Source organism: Canis aureus, chromosome 10 (assembly GCF_053574225.1).
Source record: "Canis aureus isolate CA01 chromosome 10, VMU_Caureus_v.1.0, whole genome shotgun sequence".
In the NCBI taxonomy this organism is placed as follows: domain Eukaryota; kingdom Metazoa; phylum Chordata; class Mammalia; order Carnivora; family Canidae; genus Canis; species Canis aureus.
In genome coordinates this window covers 25,410,611-25,423,336 of record NC_135620.1, presented here as the reverse complement: position 1 = coordinate 25,423,336, position 12,726 = coordinate 25,410,611, and the positions used below count along the sequence as shown (strand labels likewise).

General features: G+C 54.1%; 1 protein-coding gene across 1 annotated transcript in view; it reads right to left on the bottom strand.

Moving 5' to 3' along the window:
- TGFBI (transforming growth factor beta induced) overlaps positions 1-12,500 on the bottom strand; it is a 32,652-nt gene extending 20,152 nt beyond the window's left edge. The window contains exons 1-2 of the mRNA XM_077911767.1: positions 12,345-12,500; positions 7,692-7,790 (exon numbers count right to left, since the gene is read on the bottom strand). Coding sequence (XP_077767893.1) covers positions 7,692-7,790; positions 12,345-12,478 — 233 coding nt within the window. The 5' untranslated portion in view covers positions 12,479-12,500. The remainder of the gene's footprint in view (positions 1-7,691; positions 7,791-12,344) is intronic.
- Between the last annotated feature and the right edge of the window lie 226 nt (positions 12,501-12,726).

Sequence of the window (12,726 nt, the reverse complement as noted above, 5' to 3'; positions counted from 1 at the left end):
CCAGGGCCTATCTGATAAACACCAGGGCTCTGTGGCTGAGGTTGGAGAGGCAGGATTAAGGTCAAGTCCACCAAAGCTTAGCTTCTTTCCAAAAGTGCTTGGGTGACACTCCCTGGTACTAGAGAAGCACACTTGGAGGATGGGTCTTCTCAAAGTTCTCCTTGTCCCAGAGGCCCCCGTGCATATGGGTGTTACACACTCCCTGCCTTGGACCCCCTCTCCCCTCAGCTGAGCTGGCCAACAATTCTTCTTCCAGGCTGCTGGCTTTTAGGTTCAATCTCAAAAAAACAAGAGAGAGCTCCACAGCTAAGGAGGCCTCAACAGGATTCCACTGAGGACAGAGAAAGCTAACTCCCCAAGTGTGAATTCCCTAGTCCCTGTATGTTCACTGGGGGATGGGGTGGGAGGGTCGTATGGGGAGAAATGGGGCTGAGGGGCTGGGAGGAGGACAGATATAAGTAGAAAAGTCTCAGTGTGGAGAAGAATACTTCGGAGAGAACCAGAAAGCTGCAAGGGCTCTCAGGGCCAGACCACAGCTGGGGAGGGACAGACCTGGGAACTTCCTGGGATTTGGTCAAGTCTAATCCCTTCTCCACTGTTCTTGGTGATGCACAGATTGGGGGAAAGCAGAGTGATCTGACACTGAGAGGACACAGGTGCTCTCTGTGATGCAGACCCCCCCATCATCAGCACCCACTGTGCCTTTCCAGGTGGGCTCTGCACCTGAGGCCCATGGTGGCTGGACATGGGTGGCCCACTGCCATTGCCAGAGGTCGATCCACCAGCTGAAGGCTTTTTCCTGGTTACATGAACAAGGCTCTGCCAGGAAGCTTTCTTTTCATCCTCCTGCCCTGCTGGCCTTTCCCTCTTCTGCCTTCCTGCTGCAACAGTCTGACATCCTTGGCCGTCTCTAAGCATGCAGGTGTGAGTCATGCCTCTCATCTCCAGCCTGGCAGCTTTCTGGGCTGAGATGCTTCCTCTGCTAGCAGTTTCCCTACTCCCGACTGTCCCTATAATACCAGCTATTCTCACAGCTGCCCTGTGTGGCCCCAGAGAAGCAGAGAGCAGCTGGAAATTACAGATTGAGAAGATAGCCCATTGAGACAGTGTTGACCAAACCTTTCCAGACTAGCAGCGCCTGTTCTCAGCCCAGCATGCCATTCTCCTTGGGCTTTCGCCCTGAAAAGAATAGATGCTGTGGGGGGTTGAGCTGGGTGCCATTACAGGGTCGAGCATCTGGTACCTTCTCTCTAGGATGAACGTAGGAAAGATGGAAACCACAGGAGCCTCCATTTGTATCTCCCCAGTGCCTTGGCCTCCCTGTGTAGAGAGGACCAATCTACTGGTTTCTGAAGCTAATCTCATCAGGGAAAACCTCTCTGATGAGAGGCTCCTGGCTTCTCCTTGACCTAACACAGTCCAATAAGTAAAAACCTCAGTCAGAAAAAGAGTATCTCTAGGACAGTGAGACACTAATATTCTTGATCCAGTCTCCCTGGTCAGAAGAACCATTTGAGGAAGAAGGTGAAGGTGAAGAAGAAGGTGAAGAAAAAAATCTAAATGCCCAATTTAGAAAGGCATTTAGATTATGTATTTATTCACAATTATTTATTCATCCATGAGAGACAGAGAGAGAGAGAGAGGTAGAGATACAGGCAGAGGGAGAAGCAGGTGCCCTGTGGGGAGCCCGATGTGGGACTCAATTCCAGGCCCCCGGGGTCATGACTTGAGCCGAAGGCAGATGCTCAACCCCTGAGCCACCCAGGTGCCCCTTACAAGGACATTTAAAGAAGGCAAAGAGCGTCAATCTAAGGCCTTAAGGCTAGAGGTGGCTGGGAGGCTCTGTGCCAGTCCCCTCCAGAGTGTTACTCATGATCAGATGCCGACAGAAGCACTGGTATATCTTTCCCCAAAACAATTTTCCAAGAAGTTGATATAATGGGTTAAAACCATCGCTGCCTCCAAGCGCGCGCCGCGGTCCTGGCCGGCTGTCATGGCTGTAAATGTCTAAGGACTAACCAGACGCTGGAAGTAGGTGGAGCAAGGGATGCAGTCCGAGCGCCAGGTTCCCGCGACAGAAGGTAAACCACTCAGCGTGTCATGATTTCCAAGCAGAACCACGGAGCAAGCGCAGCCTGCTGTCGTCTAGCCATGAAGCCATCCCCATGGACTGCCGGCCCCCAGGGGCCCCTTTTCTGTTCTCCCGACCTCGGAAGCTCAGCCGAGCTTTCCTCAGTCTCCACTAGAAAATCAAAATCTTGAGCTTTTTGATGAAAAAGGTCTCGTGTTAACCTCATGTCCTCCGCCAAAGGGCCCACCGCTGAGCAGGGCCAGGCTTGGCCATGAGGAGGACAGAGCCTTTAAGAACTTGATGACAATCCGTTTGTATGCAGTGTGCCAGGGCATTCTGGGGGCCCCTGGACACTGGCTACGTCTCCTCAGCTCCCATGCCCTTTATCTGAGCAGGGGGTCCCCTTGCAGCCGGGGAACAGAATGATCACCAGATGGGGGTGAGCAGCCGGGAGGAGGCTGGGGACTCTGGGCCAGAAGGGCCTCTGCTGCTCCTCTGGAGACCTTGTCTCTGGGACCCTCAGGCAGGGAATTTAGGGCTGTAGACAGCTACGTGGGGCGATTCACTCAGGCCTTATAGGGCTGGTCACTTATGCATCTCCCCATGCGACTAACAGCTGCTGGGTTGGTTTTTTGTTTGTTTTTTAAGATTTTACTTATTTATTCATGAGAGACACAGAGAGAGGCAGAGACACAGGCAGAGGGAGAAGCAGGCTCCATGCAGGGAGCCCAATGTGGGACTCGATCTCAGGACTCCAGGATCACGCCCTGAGCCAAAGGTGGACACTCAACCGCTGAGCCACCGAGGTTGATATATACTAAGTGCTCAGTTGTTGAGCCTTTTTTGGAAAAACTCCAGGTATAATGAGAATTGAAGTTTGGTTAGTAACTTTACTGAAAGCAACGTCCTGCATGAGCTCACCAATCAAATCACAGCGTGACAACACGATTCCCCCATAAACCACCTACAGAAAGCAACAGATGGGGCCTGCATGGGTTTCCCATTGCTACAGTAACAAATAATCCCACATCCAGTGGTTAGAACAACACAAATTTATCATCTTACAATTCTGGATGTCAGACCCAGAGCGCGGCCTTAAGAGACTAAAATCAAAGACTGTATTCCTTTTAGCGGCTCTGGGGGAGAAGGTATTCCTTGTCTTTTCCAGCTTCTGGAGGCTGTGGTCACATCACTCCAACCTCCTCTCCTCTGGCTCTGGCCTTCCTGCCTCCCTCTCATAAGGACCCTTATTACCACACGGAGCTCACCAGTTAACCCAGGATAATCTTCGCCTCCCAAGATCCTTAACCTAATTGTATCAGCAGAGGCTCTTTTTCCTTCAGTTACAGGTTCAGGGATTAGGATGTGGACACCTGTAGGGGGTCGTTATTCTGCCCACCACGGGGCATTACCCCAGACGGCACAAGGAGTCACGGAAATACTCACCAGAACACGATCCCCTGTCAGCTAAGCCGCCTCCCTGGAATTTACAGAGTGGGACAGAACCTTCAGGAAATCCTGTACAACAAAGGTGTTGGGTGAACCCCTGGTGCAAGATACATGTCAAATCTCGGTTGTTTGGAAGGACTTTATCCGTGGGGTCCCACGTGGCTGCACAGGAATGTAAACAGGGAAGGAAGTGCTGCTATGGGCCTGGGGACAGCCTGGCATCCCCGGCTGGTTTCTCTCTGTCCTCAGGGACCAAGGTTGTGGGACACAGGAAAGGAGGAAAAGGAGGGTTCTTCTTTGGCTTCATAGCGGACGTCCCTGGGGGTCCTGCCAGCACAAAACCTGCTGGAAAGAGCCGTGCCAGCTGATGGAAAGGCCCAGCTCTACCCCAGCTGCCTTCGGTAAAGGCTGGATCTTCAAGCCTAAACGCAGTGCAGAAGCAGAATTAATATCTCAGCCCTTGAACAGAGCAAGGCTTGCTCCTAGGAAAACGGGTGTGCCCTGCCACCTCATCTCGGCTTTCCAGAAGGGCTGCTGAGCTCAGGAATGTACTGTTGCTCACGAAACAACTTCAAGGCTTGGGGAATGCACAGCTACCGGCCCTACCTGCTGGCTCCCCCGCTGGTGGCGCCTGTGCCACACATGCAGGACGTCTGAGCTCGGGCTAGGACTATTGCATCCCCATGATCTCAACCCCGATCTGACTTGGCTGCTAAGTAGGCCTCCACCTCGTGGGGCTCACACAAAGGAGGCCTGTTGGGAGGCAGCAGGGCTTCCTGACCACAATTTCCTGCACCGTCGCTCAAGCTGCTGCACATAAAGTTTTTATGGTGACTGATCAGACTGGGGCCTGGAGTCACAGAGTAGGATGCTGTCTCCCTCTCACCCCCAGCCCTCTTTGTTTGATTAACTATTGTAGCACTCTGGTGCTCTTCAGGATCTGGAATAAAAGCTAATGTGAATTTGCAAGTAATAAAATCCACTCACATCGCTAAATAGGGGCCCACTGGTAACCACGTCCTGTAATAAAATCCAGATGGGAGGCTTGACAAGTGGCACCAAAGACTCAGGTTCTTTTCTCCTTGAAACTGCAGAAAAGCCACTGTCTGAAGACAATGTAGTGTCCTCCGGCCAGAGTACAGAGTGTGGCTGGTCCCCTCCCTCCTTCCATGGAGCAGGAGTCCAGGGCCTCACAGAAGCAGACAAATGGCTCCAGGCTCTGGGTCTCTGTGTGACTGGACACTGCAGAGTCTTCACCCTGTAGCCCTGGGCTTGGTGCCATTTGTGTCCTTTCAAATTTCAATGCTTCTTCTCCTAGGTGACCTGTGCTGCCTCTTGCCCTGTGATACTTTGCCTCCCTGCACCCTAACACACACCTCTGCTCCAGCCTCTTCCCTAGAGTCTTGCTGAGAAAATTCTCACTGCCCAAGCTGGCCCCACGTGGAGACAGTCCTGTTTGCTCCAACCACAGCTATGCTCCCCATTTCCCAGTCTGGTCTAGACCCAAATAAATGTACCTGGGGATCCATTTTCACAAGGCTGATGTCATCTCCAGCCAACACAGCCCTTCCCCTCCTCCCTTCCTGACCATCTATGGCACCAAACCCCTGGGGAACCGATGGCAGCTCTCTCATGGGTTTCTGTCCCCGTCCATAAGTGAGGTGCAAGGCCAATCCATCTCAGTTCCCTGACAATGAGGATGAGTTCCCCTTTCCCTCCCTGCGCCCTCTGGACCTCTTCCAAGTCAGCTCCACCTTCCTGACATTGCACATGGTGTTCCAGGAAGGGACCCTCTTGTCCTGGATTGTGCAGTTTTATATCAGCCTGTATTTTCCTATCCTCATTTCCTCTTTTTGATGTGGCCCAAAGCAATGGCCACATGGAGGAGTTGAATGTGCACACCATCCCCTTCTGGCTTTATAAGCCCTTGTCAGCATCTGCAACTAGGCTCTGAGAGCTGTGTGACCCCACGCTACACCCCTTTCCCACTCACAGCCCACTGCGGCTGCTGTACCACAACATCACCACTCTCTCAGAGCTATGCCTGCCCAGAGGGAAGAATGGGTCATTGAGAACACTTGCCAACACACAGCTGCGTGGCTGTGCCCTGTCCTGGCACACAGATGGAGAAGGGTGTAGGTACCAAGAACCAGCGAGCCAAGATGACTCACCATTGACAGCAGTGTCAGCTGGGGCACAGCCAGGCAACGTTACCAAGCTACTGTCAACCGGTCAGGCCAATGCCCCCACATAAGGCCACCCAAATGCCGCCCCACTGCCAGCTTGACATCACAAGCCGGTCTTACTTTTTAGGGAAATTGAGACTAACAAAAATGTGGAACTCCTGAGACCCAAAGGCTCTGGGATGGAGAAGAGCTGTTTGCTTGGTACCGGTCTTCTTCAGTCATCTTCTGAGAAGCAGTTATATGCAGCCTTGTTCTATGCTTAATTAAGGAATTAACTGTTTAACTGAGTAGATAATACACATACATGGGGGAAAAAAATCAAACAGTACTATAGACTTTTTTTGATTTGTTTAACTGGGGACACCAAGGAAGAATGTATGGTATGGAATTCACATAATCTCTTTTTGTCCACAGCAGCAAGAACTACTGCTGGGTGTTGATTCACTGAATGCAGAAGTTGTGTCCTATTAGCTCACTCACTCCTCACCTTTGAGGCTGGGTATGGTCAAGCAGGAGCCAGCAGTCATGGGTCTGCCCTACGCAAGCTCCCAGGGAGCTGCTGGTCTCTCCCCAGTTCTGCCATGACCCCAATTTCTCTCCCTCTCTCTTTTTAAAGATTTTATTTGTTTATTCATGAGAGACACACAGAGAGAGGCAGAGACACAGGCAGAGAGAGAAGCAGGCTCTCAGCAAGGAGCCTGATGCAGGACTTGGTCCCAGGACAGAGCCAAAGGCAGACACTCAACCACTGAGTCACCCAGGCGTCCCCCCAATTTCTCTTGATTCATACCAGGATCCATAATTGCCTAAGACAATCATAATTGCAAGTGGGGATATTTATTTTCTAGGTCCATTTTAAGGAACGAGCACTTTTTCTTCCTCCAACAGGCTATGAAGTGGGAAGACAGATCTACTCAAAAGCAATGTCCCTAGCAATACATTTAAAAATCCCTAGCATGGGAAGGAGTTCAACACAGTAGCTTAGAGGCTCTTAATCTTCCTATTCTGCAGACAAGAGGAAGGTCAGGCCCTCACAAGTGGCTCAGGAGGCTTCTCATTAGCACTTCTTCCCATCTGCAGCACAGAGCCAGCCTTGAGAGCTGCTGTTGACTCGTAGTGCTAAAACAGATTGGGTTGCTGGGGAATTCTGTTAGAACACACATGCCACCCTGTTTCCACAGGCAGCAAGGCAGCTGGGGCAAATGCCACTTCCCCGGGTGCTGCCAGAGGCACCCACAGGCCCTTTCATAAGCACAATGGTCCCTACGCCACTGGCACTCTCACTTCTGCCTGCAGGGCTTAGATCCACAATAACAGCACTTATTAGTGCAAGGCACCCTATTCAGCTTCGCATCTCCATCACTGTACGTCCTCGTGATGACCCGTAAGGGAGTCCTTAGTTACTCCCATCCAACAGATGAGGCAATTGAGGGCTACGGCTGTGCAGCAACCTGCCCAGGTAAGTGGCAGAGCCAGCCTTGGAATGGGGGAGTCTTGAGCCTATGCTTTGCTGCCTCATAACACACATATTCCTAGGTACCCAGTCTTTTGGGGGATGTTTACCTCATGGCAGCAGAGCAGGAGTGGTGTGTAAGTTCATCCATGGGCCTTCTTGCCTAGAGATCCAGGCCGGGAGCATCTCCACCGGCTTTGTACCACTTGGTGAGCATGGAGAAGCATCCACACCCCACCCCCACCCCAAGGCACACTCCATATTTCATGCTTCTTATAATCCCCCATCAGCCATGAAAAATACATCCAGGTCCTTTCAGGAGCCTTAAACATACGAACCCAAATCGGCCAGCTTGCTAAAAAGGCCACTCCCCAGCAACAGTTCCCCGACACGTTTGCACACGCATCTTCATGACTCCTGACGCAGGCTAACCTTTCAGAAGGCCGGCCCAGGCCCAGGGGCCCCGCTGCCGCCAGACATGCAGGGCGGCCACTTTGGTGGCTGGTAGTCTTGAGTGGTTATGGATACTCACGTGGATTTGCCACAGATTTTCCTCTGGTACCACTGCTTGCAGTTGGTGAAGTACTTCTTGTTGGTACCAATGAGCTTCTGCACGGCACACACGTTGGGGCTGAAATGAAAGCGGTGGTGTTGGCAAAATGAGCAGCATGTCTGCCCCACTACCATGTTCTTCCCACCACGTGGGCCCTCCCAGATTATTAGAATGTTCCAGATATGGAGAAGGGACAGTCATCTCAGTGTTGGTTTTGCTGGGTGGCTCAGGGGTAGATACTGTCTCAATCAATTTCCAGTGCCCCTGCAAGTCTCCTACCAAATTTAATTCTGGCCAAGTGTATCTCACACACTGACATAATTTCACCTAATTATCCTTCTTTGACACAGATACTTGGTACGCACAGATAAAAGCATCTTAAAATTTTAAGATCACATATTACAGGTTGTAAAACTAGTCTAAGTCATATGGCTGTGAAGCAAGGCAGCTTTGAGAGAAGCTCCCAGCCTTTCTCAGTACCTCCAAGCCCCACGGAACCAAAATGTCCAAAGGCTCTGACCCAGCACCCTGGAGCACATAGCCAGCCCCACTGTCCAGAGGGGAGGCCAAGGCCTGGACCCAGCACCCCCAGCGGCTCCACATAGACATGCTCTGCGTTCCTAGGCCAGGGGCTTGGCTCTGAACACAACCATGGTGACCATAGTCAGGACCTCATTAGGAAGCACTCTCCCGCTGGACTCTCATTCTTTGACTACTTAGGCTCCAGCCTGATTCTGCTGTCCCCAGGAAGGCCTCCTCCAGTGCCCAGGTGACACACTTCTGTGCACCTCTCACTTGCAATATGGCCCTTATTTGATGCTTGGTACCAAACAGAATCCAACACTGTTCAGAGTACGCATCTCTATTTTTTCCAATTATCCATCAAAGGACGAGGTTCCCTGCCTTGTTCTCTTTTACATTCCAGATGGGTCCTAGCACAGGGTCAGGGTGAAGAAAGAGTTTGGAATGACCTTGCTGAAAATGCTGCTCCCAGGACCACCCACTCAGAGGAGTTCCTCAGGAAGTCTGGAGAAGCTGACTGCAGTGCTCAGGGTTCTGCTGAGAAGCGTCCATCCCGGAGCCATGCAGTTTTGTCTTTTTTTTTTTAATCAACGTCCCAAGTCATGATCCAGACCATGCTCAGGCCATGTGGTGGGAGGATCTTCATCAGGAGCCCGTGGGGAGAGGAGCTAGCTGTGGCTGTGTTGTGACATTTGGGAGGGGGTCCTCCTGACCTGAGGCGGGAAGTTCATCTGCCCAAGCACAAGCCAGGGGACAGCAAGGCAAAGAGCCTGAGGCTTCCACAGAACCTCCTTGTCCTAAGAAATTCAGATGTCACTTTTACATACCACTCCCTCTGTTACTTTAAAAATGTACTCTGTAATCATCACTTGCTGCCGGGAAGACACAGGTTCTTTGGCAAGAGCTGCACCGACCATCCCCGTCGTGCTGGCTGCAGGAACGTAGGCAGTTCTCAAATACTCAGAGTTGGGTTATTGGGGAGGAGGGTGTGCGGACCCTTTGCTTCCCTGCCCTCTCTCCTCTACCACGTGGATGGCACCTCTTGTCCAGTTTGTGGCTCAGGAGGCAAAGGTGAGTGAATCAGGGAGGCGCACTATAGGTCAGTGAGTCAATGGAAAAAGCAGAAGGCAAGGGAGGTTAAAGGTGCAAACCCCAGGCCAGCAGAGAGGTAAGCCCATGTCCCCTTAGTCCTAGCTGGGTCTGACCAGGTGCCCACAGCCTCCAGAGGATTCTAACCAAAGCCACTTTGTTCCTCTGTCTGCTGCCTGGGATTCACAGGTTACGGCTGTCCCCAAATAACCCTCAGAGAGTCCCCACTGGCCACACTGCAGCCCTAGGTACTGTTTATTGCTGTACAATCTCCTTCCTTCTATGTGGTCGAGCAGGAAACAATTACTGTCGATGAATTCCCTGCAACTTTCCGTAGGCGGTTGGCGAATCTTCAGTAAGTCTCTTGTGGATGTGGCTCCAACATTCCTCCGTGGAGTGAGTTTCCACTGCCCCAGCCCTTTGAGACAGGGGCGCAGGCGGGGGGGGGGGGGGGGGGGCTCGCTCTCCCCGCAGGGTGGGAGGGGTGGGCTGCATCCACAGGAAATCCAGGCTGAAGTTTAATCGAAATGACCTAGCCATTTCTGGGCCTCCTGCCTCTGGCACAACAGCTCCACTGTCCAACTTGGATTTGAAAATCAAGTGCTTCAGGAAATCCAGTCCAGTTCTAAATGTCGACAATCTGAAGTGCAAATGCACTTTTATTCCTCTGTCAGTATTTTTTAACCTCTCTCTAGAGCAACATGGATGCAGCGGGGAGTCAGGAGACCACATCACAGTCTCTACCCTCCCAAGAGCTCCCTGTGCTGGAACTCAGTCACTCCACCCCACCAAGCTGTAGTTTCTCCGTCTGTGAAATGGGAGCTCGAACAACAGATCTCCTGTGTCGTGGTGAAGATTTAAGCAAACCGGGGCTGGGGCCAGAGAGTGCTGTGCAGGAGCAAGGCAGGCTTGCTAGTTCTCCTTCAGGTCTTGGAGCCTACTGCGTGGCCTTAAAAAAGCAGAGACTTTTTTTTCCTTCCTTTTTCACCACTCCTCTCTCTGATGGAAAGACTGGGTCTTGAACAATGTCATGCATTTTCCCCAGGGCGCCACACCCATGTACAAGGCCAGGCACTCTTGTGGCACTTTCAGGGACAGTTAGATCACAGTAAAGGCAACTGTACCTGCAACCATTTTGTCACAGGTCATCTGCCTGCACACCCGCACTTTACCAGGCATGCGGATGGTGCATGGGTGGCCTCTCAGACCATCCTGCCCATCGCAGATCTCTACAGGCCTTTCCAACTGCACCCCAAGAAGTGAAACAACAGGATCAGCCTGCAGAGGCCGGGGGAGGAGGGGTGCAGAGGAAGTTAATCTAATATCTGAAATGCATAATGAAGAACACTTGCTTTGCAAAAAAAAAGGTAGTATTTTCCAGGTGGTCGGTGTCTCTTCTGAGCTCCGAAGGGAAGGAGGTTTTCCGTAGAGACGATTCTTGGTGGAACCCTGTCAACACCTTCGGGGAAACTTCACTCTAGTGTGCACAGAGACACCATTCTGCGTGACAGTGCTGCAGGGCGTGCTATCCGGATCGTCTCCTGACTTAGTGGCTAAGATATGGAGGGAACAGAAACCTCCCAAGCAGATTGCGGCACCCAAGCTGAATATGCTTCTTTGGCAAGAAAGGCAGGAGGACAGAGCTGAGCTGGGCACAGACAGTGAGAATGCCAATGGCACACATTTTGACTTTTAGGCCTCATCTGCCTCTCAACTTTCTGAGCTGGCCCCTCAGCCTTCTGCACACACAGCCTAAATCCAAGATGATTCTCCCCTTTCCTAAAGACCCCTGGGCATGCCCTGGTGCTCTAGTCTTTCCAGGAGGACACCAAGGCTGTGGCTCACCCCACTTGATTCCTCTCTGCAGAAATCCCCCTCCCTGCAGCCCTGGGCAGCAGACAGGCCAAGTGAACCCATATACAAGGCCACAGGCAGAGGGAACAAGGATGACAGCTCCCTGTGAGGGCCAGCCTGCACCTACCCCTGGAGTCCTCCTCAGGGCACAGAGCCAAGACTTTGCAAGGCCTCTGAAGTCAACTCTAGTCACCCCCAAAGTGGGTTTTAACCTGAGTATACCTCTGCCAGTCATGTGGCAGTCTGGGCCCTACTGGGTTCGAATGCCAGATCCAATAGCATCTGAACTCCTGCTAAGGCCCAGTGGCATGTGGGCCACCACGTGACTTTATCCACATAAGAGTTTTACCTAGTTGTGAAAAAGAGTTGGTGCAACCAGGTAGGCTGGAAGCTATGGCCAAGCCTGGTTAAGTGTGGAGCAGGATGGCTCAGTTAGGGATGCAGAGATATCACCCATCCCTGCCCGCCCGGGTCTGGGCCCACGTCTGCCTGGGTTTGCCTCCTGAAGCCAACACACTGTCAGCGTCTGCAACGATAATATCCCACATTTATAACCCCAGCTTTCGTTTTAAGGCAGGTTCCAATCGGGGCTCCGGCGCATCCTGCAGGGCTGTAGGAAAGCGATGTGTCCTCTCCGGACTCAGTTTCCCAGTCTGCACGATGTGTGCGGGGCCCAGGGACTTCTGCTCTTCACCTGGCAGGGGAGGAGCGGCCACACGGCCAACGGTGCCTGGGAGCACCGCCCGGGGCCAGGTAGTGGGCGTGGGGCCCCGCCAGGTGACCGGGCCTGGCCCCTGGAGGCTGCCAGGCTGTGTGGACCCGGCCCCGCCGGAGTCTGTGCCCTGTGGGGTGGGCTTCCTCTCCCCCCGCCACCTCCACCTCCACCTCCACCTCCACCTCCACCTCCGCACCGTTATTGGGGCAGAGCGCAAGCCCCTTCCCTCCTCCTGGGACTTGACGCCGAGAGCCCCGGTCGCCCAGCGCTCTTGGCCGGGCGGGCAGAGTGGCCGCTGGGCTGTCGCGCGGGTCCTCCGCGAAGCCCCCGCCGGGCTTGCCCCCGCGCCCCCGCGCCCCCGCGCCCCCGCGCCCCCGCGCCGCCGCCTTCGCCTCCGCGCTCCGTCCCGGGGCCCGCCCGGCCCGCGCCACCCCCGCGCGGCGGCCGCTTACCCGTGCTGGCGGCCCCGGAGCCGGCTGTGCTGCAGCACCAGCTGGTACGGCGACCTGGCGGGGCCCCCCAGGGTGGCGGCGGGGCCCAGGGCCAGCGCCAGGGCGACGGGCAGCAGCCGCACGAGCAGCGCCATGGAGCGGCCGGCCGGGACCTGGGCGAGTGAGAGCGCCGCCGCCGCGGGCCCGGTTAAGTAGGCGGCGGCCGCGAGGGGCGGGGAAGCCCGGCGGCCCGCGCCCCCCGCCCCGCCCCGCCCCGCCCCGCCCCGCCCCGCCCCGCCCGGCCCCCCTGGGCTGCGCCGCACCCGCGCGCCGCTCCCTGCCGCGCTCTCCCCCTCCTCGGCCCCGGCCCTCCCGCGGGGTGGGGGGGCTGGCGGCGGGGGCT